We start from the raw sequence: 12,622 nt of genomic DNA on the forward strand, positions 1-12,622 counted from the left end.
AAGCATCTTAAAAATCATTGAACAGACTTTGGCAAAATGGTAGTTTTCATAAGCCAAAGACTTCAAATAATACAAATGTGTAAATATTCATATAGATTTTAGAGGGGGAAAAAATAGCACAAAATGGCTTATTTAAGTTTGCTATCTTGCTCTTACCATTAATAGGGAAACAAGTTGTGAATACAGTATAGGTACTAGATCTAAATGGCAAAAGCCCAGACAACAAAGATATACAGAAAATAACATGTAATAACAAAACAACAACTCCAGACTAAACAGGTTGACTATGTGACCAATCATAATAATTTACTAAGTTTATATGCCGCCTAACTCCTAGCTGTCAGGGTTCCAAGTAAACCCCCAACGAAAGAAGACTCCGAAGCTTGAAGTTCTTCAAAGTTAAATTTTATTAGAGATGTTATATTGGCACATCTGGGAAAACCCAAATTTGAGAGTTTGGTGTTTTCCCCACCCAAAAGAAAGTCAAAGATCCATTCCCTGCACCAACAAGTCCATCACATGGTCCAATCAATCCGCCGTCCCAACTGGAGACAACCCCCAGTCACTCCCTTCCAGGTGCATGCCTAATGCCCACTCCCATTCCAGAGAAAGGAATGTTGTTATCGCTAATCCTCCATCGACTCCTTGTAATCCTCCTTCCCATTTTTCCAGGCACTAAATGTGGCAGCCCAGAACCTCCAAAGAAAAAGATGGCTTCCAGGGCTGACACTAGCAATATAAGCAGTCTCAGTATTATGATGTAGTTTAAGTATGTATATTGTTTTCTGATGAGTCTATGTTGGAAAATGAATGTGCAAGCATGGAACAGTCAGGTAATTCGCCACCTGTTGTGGAAGAAAGCAGGTTAAGTCACCTGACCTAGAAACTGAAGGCGGGTCACTAGGTTTACCGGGTTGTACAAGCAGTTTGTCAGTGAAATAGTAATATGTCCAGGAAAAATCACTATTGAGGATTGTGATGTGATTGCGAAGTGATGTGTCTACTTCTCCCTGCTGGTTTGGTTTCTGGGATGATTGCTTTCTTGTTCTGAATGCTTGAAATGTACCACCTTGAAATTAATCCAGAGAAAGAACAGTGACCAAAGAAGCTATTACCTGATTCAACTTCTTTTTTGTTTACAGATACTGTCTGATTCTATAGAATTTTGTGCTCTTTCTAGGAAGTATCTAAAATATCAAAAGCCATCTTGACTATTAATTTCTTATCACAGATGGAACAGTGTTTAAATTTTCTAAAATAATAGACACCAGAATATAAGGCTATGACTGCAACTTGCAGCAGATGCCTTCCATTTGGCAGCTAAAGAATCTATTTCAGTGAGAAATGGTCAGATATTGCAGGATAGGCTGAAGAGAAAAAAGTTTCTTTAGTTTTTCAAAAGCTTTCTGAACCAGTGTATCCCAAATAAATACTGTAATGTTTGCTTATGCAGTAGATTAAAGGGCTCTGAACTCAGCAAAACTTGGAACGAAGGAAGAATAATAGTTTACAAAACCCATTACCCTCTGAACGCTCTTGACTTTCTGGGGTAGTTGCCAGATTTAATAGCTTGTACTTTGTTAGGCTCCATCCGTATCTGTGTTGGTGAGATGCAATATCCCAAAAAATCTGATGTGCCTCAAATTCACATTTTCATTACATAATACAGAAGTCATGTACTTGGAATTGCTGCAAGACTACTCATCCAATATGAGTTTCATATTGTTAAGAAGAAGATAAATGGATTAGAATGTCATCAAGACAGAGTTTAATAATCCTGGCAAATAATATTCCTCAGATTTTGGAAGCCAACAGGTGCACAACATTCATAGACAGCATCACTGTGCATTAAAAGTGATTATGCTGGGTGTGGAAAGAAATTTTACATTAATCACCATCTTAGATGTGAAGCAAATTATAAGCATCACTAGGCTCAATTTAGTACAGATGCATATCTTTGCAAATGCTCCAAAAGTTCAGTGATGGAGAATATCTATTCCAAATGGAGATCTGGTTGACAGCCTGGAAATTGTTGCAATTTTACAGTTCCCATAATTTATGTTTTTACAAACAGAACACCAGCAGGAGCCAGTGCAATAGGGGAGTGGATGAATTTTGCTAAGGTTATTGCTTGTAAAATTATAAAATCTTCAATCTGCTCATTTGGGCAGTGATCAGGTCAGTGGGGCAATTATAAGGCCAATTAGATGGTAGTTTATCATCCTCTTGCTTGCTGAAATCTGTGAAGTTATCATACTAAGAAGACAGTGTTGGGAAACTTTTAGTGCAGGATGTGTAGTTCTACATAATTAAGAAAGCTGAAATATAGAGTTGCCTTTGGTCAGAGGATGTGGGTCACGAATTTGTACCCAGTCAGAGAAACAATGTTTTACAAGTCCATTTCAATTTACTCCAACCCATACTCCAGGTTAGTGATGGGTTCCGGACCCCATCACAACTGGTATACTGTGCAGGGGGCAGGGCATCCTCATTGGGCACACGCTCTGCGCATGCATGCACAAGCCACCCCCCTGCGACACCCAGTTTCTCGGCGGAGGTTGTGCAGCCGCCGCATGCTATGCACGTGTCAGCAATTGGCCAGTCGCATTATAAACAGCTATGGAACGTAGGCAGGCAGGAGGCCAAATGAGCTATCATACAGGTATGGCCGGACCGGACTGGACCGCCCAGAACTCACCACTACTCTAGATCCAGAAAGCACTAGCCTGACAGTGAATTCCACTGGGAATAGAGCTGTACTGAACCCTGGGGAATCTTATAGGTCTCTGTGAAGTATTGGTCCAAGTATTACTTGGACTTCAGAATTCATTATGGTCTGAGATCATAAGAGTGGAGATTAGATTATCACAAATACTATTGCATTTTTTCTGAGTATGGTTCAAGAGCTGGGGCTGAGTAGAAGTGCTTGCAATCTTGGTTTAGGAATCTGTCTAAATTGGAGCCATCCATTTACTTGGTACAGAAGAATGTAGGATTGTGTTGTTGTTTTTTGTTGGATATGGTACTATAATCTCCACAGTACAATATATACCAGGGTTATCATTTGTCTTGACATCTGGCCCAGCTGATGTCTTAGGTATTTGGAGTTAGAAGCCATTTTATATTTGGTAAGAAACTGGATGGAAATGTTTTTTTCATTAGTCTAGATGCCCATGAATTTGCAAGCACGTATGACTTAAGACTTGCAAACTGTAAACATATTCTACTCTAGTTTATCTTATCTAGGATGCCATCAGCATCCTAGATAAGGGTCCATCCTTATTTTACTCCAGTTTTTATGCCAAGAATCTGTCAGTTACATATTCAGCCACTGAAGTGACTTCTAGTCACAATTATCTAATATTATGGCTTGACAGAGTGGATTTAGTAGGATTTTCAAACATAAACATGAATGACCTGATACATTCACTATTAAGGGGGTAGCCCATTTAGCAGCTGAACTAAAAAAATTGATAATGAACATGACTTTATAGTCCAAATAGAAATATTCAAGACAAGAGAGCACATTTAGTTTCCCAAAACAAGAATCTAGCAGTGAGCACAATCAAATTTCTCAGATGTTGAGACAGGATATTTAGGACATGGTATTTCCATCTGTATTGGCAAATATGCCAGCTGAGCTTTCAGTTACTCATTTTTAGCTACCAGTTGCTTCATAACATTGACTACAGTTGAGATACTTCTTATGTGAGGTTGGCAAATAGTCAGCCCTGTATCAGCAATTGTAAGTGCAGGAGATCATACTGGTATCAGAGTTCTTTATGACAGCTATAAATCTTATCACAGTGCAAAAATGTAAATGCTTGGGAAAAACAAGATTACTTCAGAAGCGAAGATTCCAGGTATGCAAGTCCAAGATTCAAATTTAAGAGTAATCTTGTACCAATCCCAAAATCAGAAACAGCACATTCACAAACTCGTATTCAGGGTTGGAAAATTGTTGTTTGCTAACAGAAATTTGACTCTCAAGCCCTTCTTTTAAAGCACTGATTTGGATGTGCCTGTTTTCCTGAATCACCTTTTTCTTTAGATGAGCATCACAGAAATCTGTTTTACTCAATTGATCTTTCAGCATATTAGGGCTTAGGATCATTTTCTGCTCAGAAAAAGTGAGTTGATTTAGCTTGTTATGTTTTTGCAGTAGATGTCGAAGACTTCCAGTTTATTTTACAATCATTTCTGTTCCTTAGTCTTAAGAGAACAAACTGGCTCCTGATTGCAGAGTTAGAATCTGTCTTCTACTTCAGAATCTGACTCATCAGATGGATCTAGAATAACTTGCTGTGGCCAACTCACCATGGGCAATTCGCTATTGGACAGTTCAATGCAGCATTAATCATTTCATTGAGTTACTTTTAATTATTGGTGACTACATTTTCAATAAAATTATTGTAACTCTTGTATTTCTGGATTGACTTTCTTTTATTATTATTGCCCATGATTTCATTGAAATTACTTTAACTTTTGTATTTGTTAAATTGTTCCCTGGTGAGTTGACTGATTCTGTCATCAGACAAGCTGTTCACAAAATTGCTTTGGCAAGCCAACATCATCCTTCTGTTCTTCAAGTTTGTCGAATTCCAACTCTCATAAGCTTCAGTTCTCAAAATTTCCTACTAGCGTGGCAACTAGAGCCAATACTTCTGAAAGCCATGAGGTTGGAGAAAGACTGAACTGTTAACACGATTAGTGAGTGTGCTAAGTGGTTAGTTTTAATAGGCAGTCAGTCATATTTCTCATGTAACATTATGGAATCTAATACCTTTTCCTTGGAACCATAGCTTATATCAAACATGGTCCAAATTTGATTTGTTCGTATTTGCCCTTTTTTTTTCTTGAACTGACAGGGTCTCATATTTAAGGTGAAATAAGAAAGTAGATATCTTGGAACAATCGTTCTTAAGGTAATGAGTCATTTTGAGGATTTGTGCAAAAAAATAGCACTATCTTATATAGGCTTATTTAAAATTTATCAATTGAATTCAGTTGATCTTCTTCCAAGGTAAGTTGATTTAACAATATCAGCCTCACAGTTGTGTAATTAAATCCCAATAGATCACTCCCTTTTCTTTAGGACTGCAGCCATACAATTAAATCTCATAGTTTTGTTAACTCAAAAATAGGTTGCATTATGTTTTAGCAGGTTTAATTCCTAGAATAAAATACATAGCTAATATACTATAACTGGAATGATAATTATTATGGATATTAACAATAATCATAATTATTATGGATATTAACAATAATCATAATTATTATGGATATTAACAATAATCATTCCAGCTATCTGGGAGCTTTGGAATAGAAAGCATATTCTTTGCATCAGTTCAATGTAAGAAAAAAAATACATATTCCTTTTAATATATGGGTTGAGACATTACATACAGTGTTTGTAAAATGTATTCTTGCAATCATTAATGTTATTACTCTGGGGTTGCTTTAACTAAACTGCCTGGCTATATTGGTGAAACTGCCATTTAGAATTCTGGGTGGGTTCTTATTTTTCAAAGCAGAGTCTTCAACAGACAGCAAGGAAAGAATGTAAAGGCATGCTTTAATGTAGTGCAATATTGCTTTAAAGAGTTGAAGGTTAGAAATATGAGTTTAACAGTCAGGAGAGTAATTGCCATCACTTTGCCAGGGGAAAGTGATGCCAGGAGAAGCTTAAGCAGTCTCCAAAATGGTTCTGTTACCTGTTGTGATGTGCGATATCAGCTACTATTTGTTTTCAGAGCTTGTTAATATTAGAAAACCAAAATCAAAGCTTAGGATGAACGTCCATTTATGGTTTGTTTATTTCTATAAATGGTTTCATTTCTGGTTTTTTTCCTTAAATTATTCTTATTAAAATAGATTTTGCTGGGTTTTTTTGCTGGTATAATTTGGTATAATTCCTTTGGGAATTTATTCTGGATTGTTTGATGTGGTTTAATTCCTCAAATCCATCTTGTTGCAGTCTTATAGATAAAAATGCATGGATATATTTTTAAAATACAGTACTTACATATGAAATAATATTAAGCCATTTAGTAATTTTGGCTAAAAAATGTTTAGTTTATTTCTCTACTTCCTTTGTCGCAAACTAAAATCCACTAAACTCTTAAGTAAATATTTAAGGAATAAAATATAGTTTTCATAGATACAGGGAAACAGTTTTTAAACAATGTTTTTGAGGAAAATAATATCCTTAAAATTTAGAATGATTTTTTTTATAAAAGCAAGATCTAATGGTCTGCTGGGTTCCATCATGATTGCTTTATTGCCACCTAGTGGTCCTCTGGAAGTCCATTCATCTCTAAAAAGTAACCATATTCCCCTCCGAGATCATTAGCCTCTTAGGCTACCACCTTCCAATCAGTAGTTACTTATAATATTTAGAAGAAAAAAGTCTTTTAAAGTAGAATTGATAAAAGTACCCCACTTCTAATTCATCTCTTGTTTGGAGCACATGCATACATACATACATACTGGTTAAGATGCTGGACTAGAAGCAAGGAACCCAAGTTTTAATCCTTTTCTTAGGCATGGAGGCCAGATGATCATTTTGAGCAATCACTTAATCTGAGAGAGAGAGGTCAAAAACATCCATTTACCAGCTCTCAGGGTGGATTATATAGTCCACAACTTCAGTAAAGACATCTTCATCTCACATAAGATTTGTTTGAACTGATACTATATTTTCACATTGATTGATGGATTCATTCATTAGCTGCCATCAAATCAGTGTCAACGTAGATAGATACACTTTTTCTGTGATCACCTGTCCCCTAACCTGGTATACTAAATATTCCAATGGTATCCCCATCTGCATGGTGAATTCATCTACCATGTTACTGGACATCCACTTCTTTATCCCTATGACATTCTAAGAAAGTGAATGTTGACATTTGAAGAAGCAGGATGGAAACAGTAATGATGCTCTTGAAATTTGACATTGCACAAAATGCTTAAAACCATCATGGATTGCTAAGAAAACAAAAAAATACATCACCAAACAAATCAAGCCAAATTCTTTTTCAAGGTACAAATGATCAAAATGTTCTGTTTATCTTGCAAATACCTAACCTCTCCGGGGAAGATTCTAGTGCTAAGCCAAGTATAAAGAAATGGATGTTATCTTGGTAGATTACACTGTATACATTAATACTGCTTTGACCTCTGTGTTAAGGTTCCTGTCTATGTTGGAGGAAGAGGTATACAGTCAAAATTCTCCTATCTGGGATCCAGATTTCATAACTTCCACTTCTCGAAGCAACCAACTGGGCATCCAAACAGGTAAATATTGTAGTGCAAAACAAAATGAGGACCAAAATAGATTCTGTGTTAACATTATTTACTTAATGGACAGTTTTGTCCCACTTATAAATGCATAAAGATTGTCTTTTAATTTAATTTGAATATCATTTACATTGCCTTTACAATTATGTTTCTTCTGTTTTATTTTTTTAATTTATATACCTTCCCTCATTGTCAAGCGACTCTGCTTGATTTACATGCATCATAAAAGCAAAGGTACACAAAGTTAAACATTAAAATTAACAGACATTTAATAAGTCTAAAAAACAGAACAATAAAGGAGGCAGGAGCTTTTTCCTAGTCAACCGACCACCTTCAACACTGAATATCATATTAGACTCGGGGCCAATCAGCAGAGCCACATTTTGAGGCTCTTACAGAAGAGGATAGGGGCCGAAATGGGACAACTTGCCGCAGCCAATATGGCACAGCCAGCTCCCTGCCAACAGCTAGCCACTGCCAAGCCTCCCCTGCCGACTCACCAAGTCGCTGCAAGACAATTTCATATGGCCAATTTGCTATGGGGACAGCTTGCCATAGACAGCCAGAGGGAGAACCGAGTGGGTGGGTGAGCAAGCAGGTGAGGAGAAAGCAGGGTGGTGGCAGGGGGCTTCCCATTTTCACATCCCTGCTGCTACTGTGCTGAGCTCTGGGCCAAAAAACCTGAGAACTATACTGTCATTAGACGGGGCAGGTGGGAGGGAGGCAGCGACTATCAGAGACATCCCCTGCCACCACCACATAGAGCTCTGGGCTAAAGAGGCCGGTTTCGGTGGTGCTGGGATGTGTGGAAATAGGACACCTCTGTCCACTGCTGCCTTTCCACTGTTCAACCGCCCACTGGTTTCAGCGGCAGTGGCAGGGGATGTGAAAATGGGAAGCCCACTGCTCCACCAATCTGCACTCTACCCACTCGCTTGCTCATCCACCCACCTAGGTCTGTCTGTGACATCCTGTACGAATTGTCCCTGGGTTGAGTTGACCATACAGAATTTTCTTGCAGCAATTTAATAGCCTTGAGCTGGCTACTCCAAATTGTTCTAAACCTGTAGAGGTGTATCTCCTCTGAGGGCTGCAGTGTTTCAGAGAACATCATGTTTTGCTATAATTTTGTCCAGGTAAAATCTCGTAGAGAGTCCTTGTTTAATAAGAAAGAGGCAGGAGGTATGTAGTTAGATTTTTATTTAACACCTTTCTATAGAAGTGGAGACACATTTACTTAAATTTACTCAATATCAACACACGAGAATATGTGTAGCTGCATTTTGAATTGTGGATTTTTGGTTCTCTGAGCTTGGTTGTTTTCTTGAAGATTGTTTACTACCAGTAACATCAGTATGTGGGAAACTGAGCTTTGCTGTTTATATGCAGTAGTTTGCCCGGCCAATTTTAGTAGAGATGTTGTTTCCTCTTTAGTAGTTCTTGATTAGGGCATTATTTCCTGTCTGATAGTTGATTTCGTTCTGTTTCCTATATCAGGATTTTAGTTGCTTGTGAAGATATGTTCTAGGCTGTTAGTTTCCCATCCAGGTTTTTGATTGTGTATTTTAAATAATATGTAAAATGGGGCTGTGTCTCTGTATCTATAGATGGCTTATTTGGGTGAATGCCAAGCTCCTAGGAATTCCCTTGCATTTTTTTATTTGGCTTGATCAATAACATTAACAGTTTCCCAGTTGGAACAAGTTTTTGTCATGTTTTTGACTGCCAGCAAGATGCTCATAGAAAGCAATCTGCTAGCCTTTTTTCCATCAGCCTACATAGTGTTTATACTGTACGATGAGTCCAATTTTTCCTCTTGGTTTGCTTAAGATATTTTGGAGGGATTTTGTTGCTTGGTGAGCTTCAGTGATGATGTAGGGTTATACCTAGTAGTCCATTTCATTGTCTCAGAGATGTTTTTGATGTATGGGAACACCTTTTTTGTGTAACTGTAATAGTTGAGCATTCTACTTATCCATTTTTTGATGAAGTTGCTGGATATTTTTTGGACAGTGAGTTATAGGTGGTCTGCTTTCCCTTTTTGATACTCCAGTTACAACAATGAGTTTGCTCTCATCTGAATAATGCTTGTATGCAGTTCCTCTTGTGAGTGGTTGGGTTGTTGTTTTGACAGTGAAGCTCTAATGTGAGCCAAATTTTAATAAACGTGAGTTTCTAATTTGCCAATGTTTCTTTGCTCATTAGAGTTTCCATGAAGGATAATATGGTGTTGCCTTCTTTTGAAACTATTTCTGTATTCCAATATGTTGTATATTGTCTCATATATATTCTCTACTGTTCCTGTTTTAATATGACAGAGGCATAAGGAAGAAGCAGCACCAGGTAAACAGGGAAGATAAAATAAGAGAGACAAGGAATCATCAAGGAGGAAGCCACATGCCTACCAAGATTAGCAGGACAATTTACTATATATAAACAGCTATCAAATCCCATTCTCACTTGCACTGATAATGTTACCTAGCCTGGTAATAAAGTATCTGCAAAAAAACAACAACCCCAAAACAAAACAAGAACAAGTTAAGAGAGCATTAATAACCAACAATTTCAAAGTGCAATTGTTGACCTGACAAATTACTAGAAGCTAAGACTACTCGTTTTAAATATGTGGCTATTTGTTAATAATACTTCATGCTATGTAAAATTTATATAACAGTTCCCTCAAGAGTTTGAAACATTGTATTGTGATTCTTTAGTTCTTCAGTTAAGAGCGTCACTTGCTTTCGTTAGGGTAATTCTCACATTGGCTCAGATTAATTCAAGGCATGACATCTGGAAAACAGGCCTAAATTCAAAATGAAAGCCGGACTAACTTCAAATGCTAGAACATAAAAACTTAAAAGCAATTTCTAAATTTTAGATAAGAACAAGTGAAATGGTATCCAGTAAAAATTCAGATTGGCTAAAAAAACAATTTACTTGGAGAAATTGAACCTAATAATGCTAGATATTGAAATCACCAAGGATTAGATTTTGGAAAAAATCACTAGACAGTGTCCGTTATTTACCTTTATAGCAAGGATTGGGCTGATAGGCCACAGGCCTGATTTGTAAGATACTTCTTTTGCAAGGGTCAGTCACCTCTCAACATATCTTATGAGTAGATGTTCAGATTTTGGGATTTCTAGTTAATAGTTTTAGATGAAAGAAGCAGGAATTATTTCAATTAATTAATTCCAATTAATACTTATTAAAGTCATAAACCAGCACAAAAAAAAAATAAACATTAAAATAAAGCAAAACTGAACAGAACCAAACAGGACAGGGCAAAATAATATGTTATGATTGAGAATGAAATTAATGGGTGACCAAAGTCTGCCTAATTTTAAAGATAATGCAACAAAACTTAGCTACATTCAGAGTAACTGAATCATACTGATCCAACAATAGTAGCTTAACGTAAAAATGTTCAGAGTTTCCTGGATATTTAATCAGGTAAGGTATCTGTGAGTCCCTTGGCGGGGGGGCGCAATATAACAGTATATGAGCTGCAGTTTTAATGGTCCCTTCTCCACAGGGGCACAGCTTCATCTCATATGGAACTTTTTTATATTGGCCTTCCAGAATTGCTATGGGCAAAGCATTCCAACATGCTAAAATTAATGTCCTCTAAAATTTAGAGATGGTTATGTAATATAAATATCTTGCTATTTTGTGATGTGGGGGGTGGAGGAAGGTCCTGTCTGTTTAAGAAAACTTTCTTGGGTAAAATGGGTCCTGTTGAATTTCTTGGTCTTGAATGTGTTTTTTAAATACACTAAGTGCATGTTCATAGCCTATCATTAGGAACTCCTCCTGGGAGAGACAGAGATGTTGGTGTTTTAATACAATAGCATTAATCCATGTTAATTTATAGTCATTCTCCATAAGGAAAGAACTCAGGCCTGTGAGGAAGAACAGTATTTTCAGCTAATGTGTTATAATGCAGATGCATGCACTCGTTTCCATCTTGAACAGCCTTGCCTCACGCCGTAAATATATTGGAAACAAATGGCTCTACTTGCATATTGCAGGCCTTTAGAAATTTAAACCAGAGCTTTTCAAGAGGGGCAGCAGAGGAATTGGGTCATAGCTGGGCATTGAAGAGTAGTTGTACATGAGCCTTTGCTGAAAATAGCTTTGGTGCTGCTTACTTCTCTAGTGAAATAGACTGATTGGATTGCAGTTACTGTTTTTTGAGAATTTTTTATAACATAGTTTTGATGCACACTGCATTTTGTGGAACAATAGAAAATCATGCTCAGATATTTGAAGATTTTAACTTGTTCAATATTCTGGTCCTCCAAGCATACTATTTGGGTCTCTACAAAAATAAAAAATAAAAAAAATAGAATTTTGGTTTTACTATAATTGATTTTGAAAGCTTGCTCTGAGCAATACCTGGTCAAGGCATTAGTTGGACTCAGTTTGAGTCCAATTAATTTTTGTGGCAAAAGTGTTTTATCATCTGCATATAACAAGATAGCAATATGTCTATTAGCTAATTTTGGTGGGTGGTTACTCTAATTTATTCATTCTGGTCACAAGTGAATTTCTATATAAATTAAACAGGAGGAGCTAAAATATGTACCTGCCTCACTCCTCTTTGGATTTGAATCTCATTAGTATATTGGCCTTGCATACTCCAATGGACTTTGAATCTGGAGTTCTTATAGAGGTTATACATAGGCAAAAGTTACTGTCTATTACTGGTGCTTTTATCCTGAGCATAGCTCTGGGAACTAAATGCAGGCCTAAAATCAATAAATCCAGGATACAGTGTAGAATCTGCTTTAAATGTGTATTTTTCAGCCAGATGTTGAAATATAAGGGCATGTCCATATATAGAGTATCCAGACCTAAAGTCTACTTGCTTATCAGCCAGTTATGAATCAATGCAATCAACTAATTTATTATATAGGTGACTGCATATAGCTTGCTTATTATGCTTAACAAGTTGCTAAACCTGTAATTTTCAAGCAAATCTTGTGTGTCCTTTTTGTATATAGGCACAATAATAGCTAAGTTCCAGTCCTCAGGAATCTCTGCAGTGTGATCAATAATAAAGATAAAGCAGGCAGGCAAGAACAGGGGTCCATCAGCCTATATTGTTTCACAACTGTTTTACAAGCTTCTTTATTTCAGCATTTGTGACAGGGGCCCTTTTGGGAAACTTTGAGATCTAAATCAAATTTGGAGGGCTCTTCTTGTAGATATAATTCTCTGAAGTGGTTTTCTCACACAGATGCAGGTAAGTGGTGAGGAACAGAAGAGATCTCTCAATTGTATGCTATCAAGTGCAATAATAAAGTGGAATTTCTGGCTT

The 12,622-nt window shown here is 36.9% G+C and overlaps 1 protein-coding gene across 4 annotated transcripts in view; it reads left to right on the forward strand.

Moving 5' to 3' along the window:
- Positions 1-12,622, forward strand: part of KAT2B (lysine acetyltransferase 2B) — an 87,726-nt gene that overhangs the window by 44,543 nt on the left and 30,561 nt on the right. For all 4 annotated transcript variants that reach the window (XM_087712847.1, XM_087712844.1, XM_087712845.1 and 1 more), the window contains exon 7: positions 7,190-7,296. In XM_087712847.1, the coding sequence (XP_087568973.1) occupies positions 7,190-7,296 (107 nt within the window). The remainder of the gene's footprint in view (positions 1-7,189; positions 7,297-12,622) is intronic.

Source organism: Thamnophis sirtalis, unplaced genomic scaffold (genome assembly GCF_051295495.1).
Source record: "Thamnophis sirtalis isolate CommonGarterSnake01/CBP01778 unplaced genomic scaffold, rThaSir2_p1.2 scaffold_4, whole genome shotgun sequence".
NCBI classification, from domain to species: Eukaryota; Metazoa; Chordata; class Lepidosauria; order Squamata; family Natricidae; genus Thamnophis; species Thamnophis sirtalis.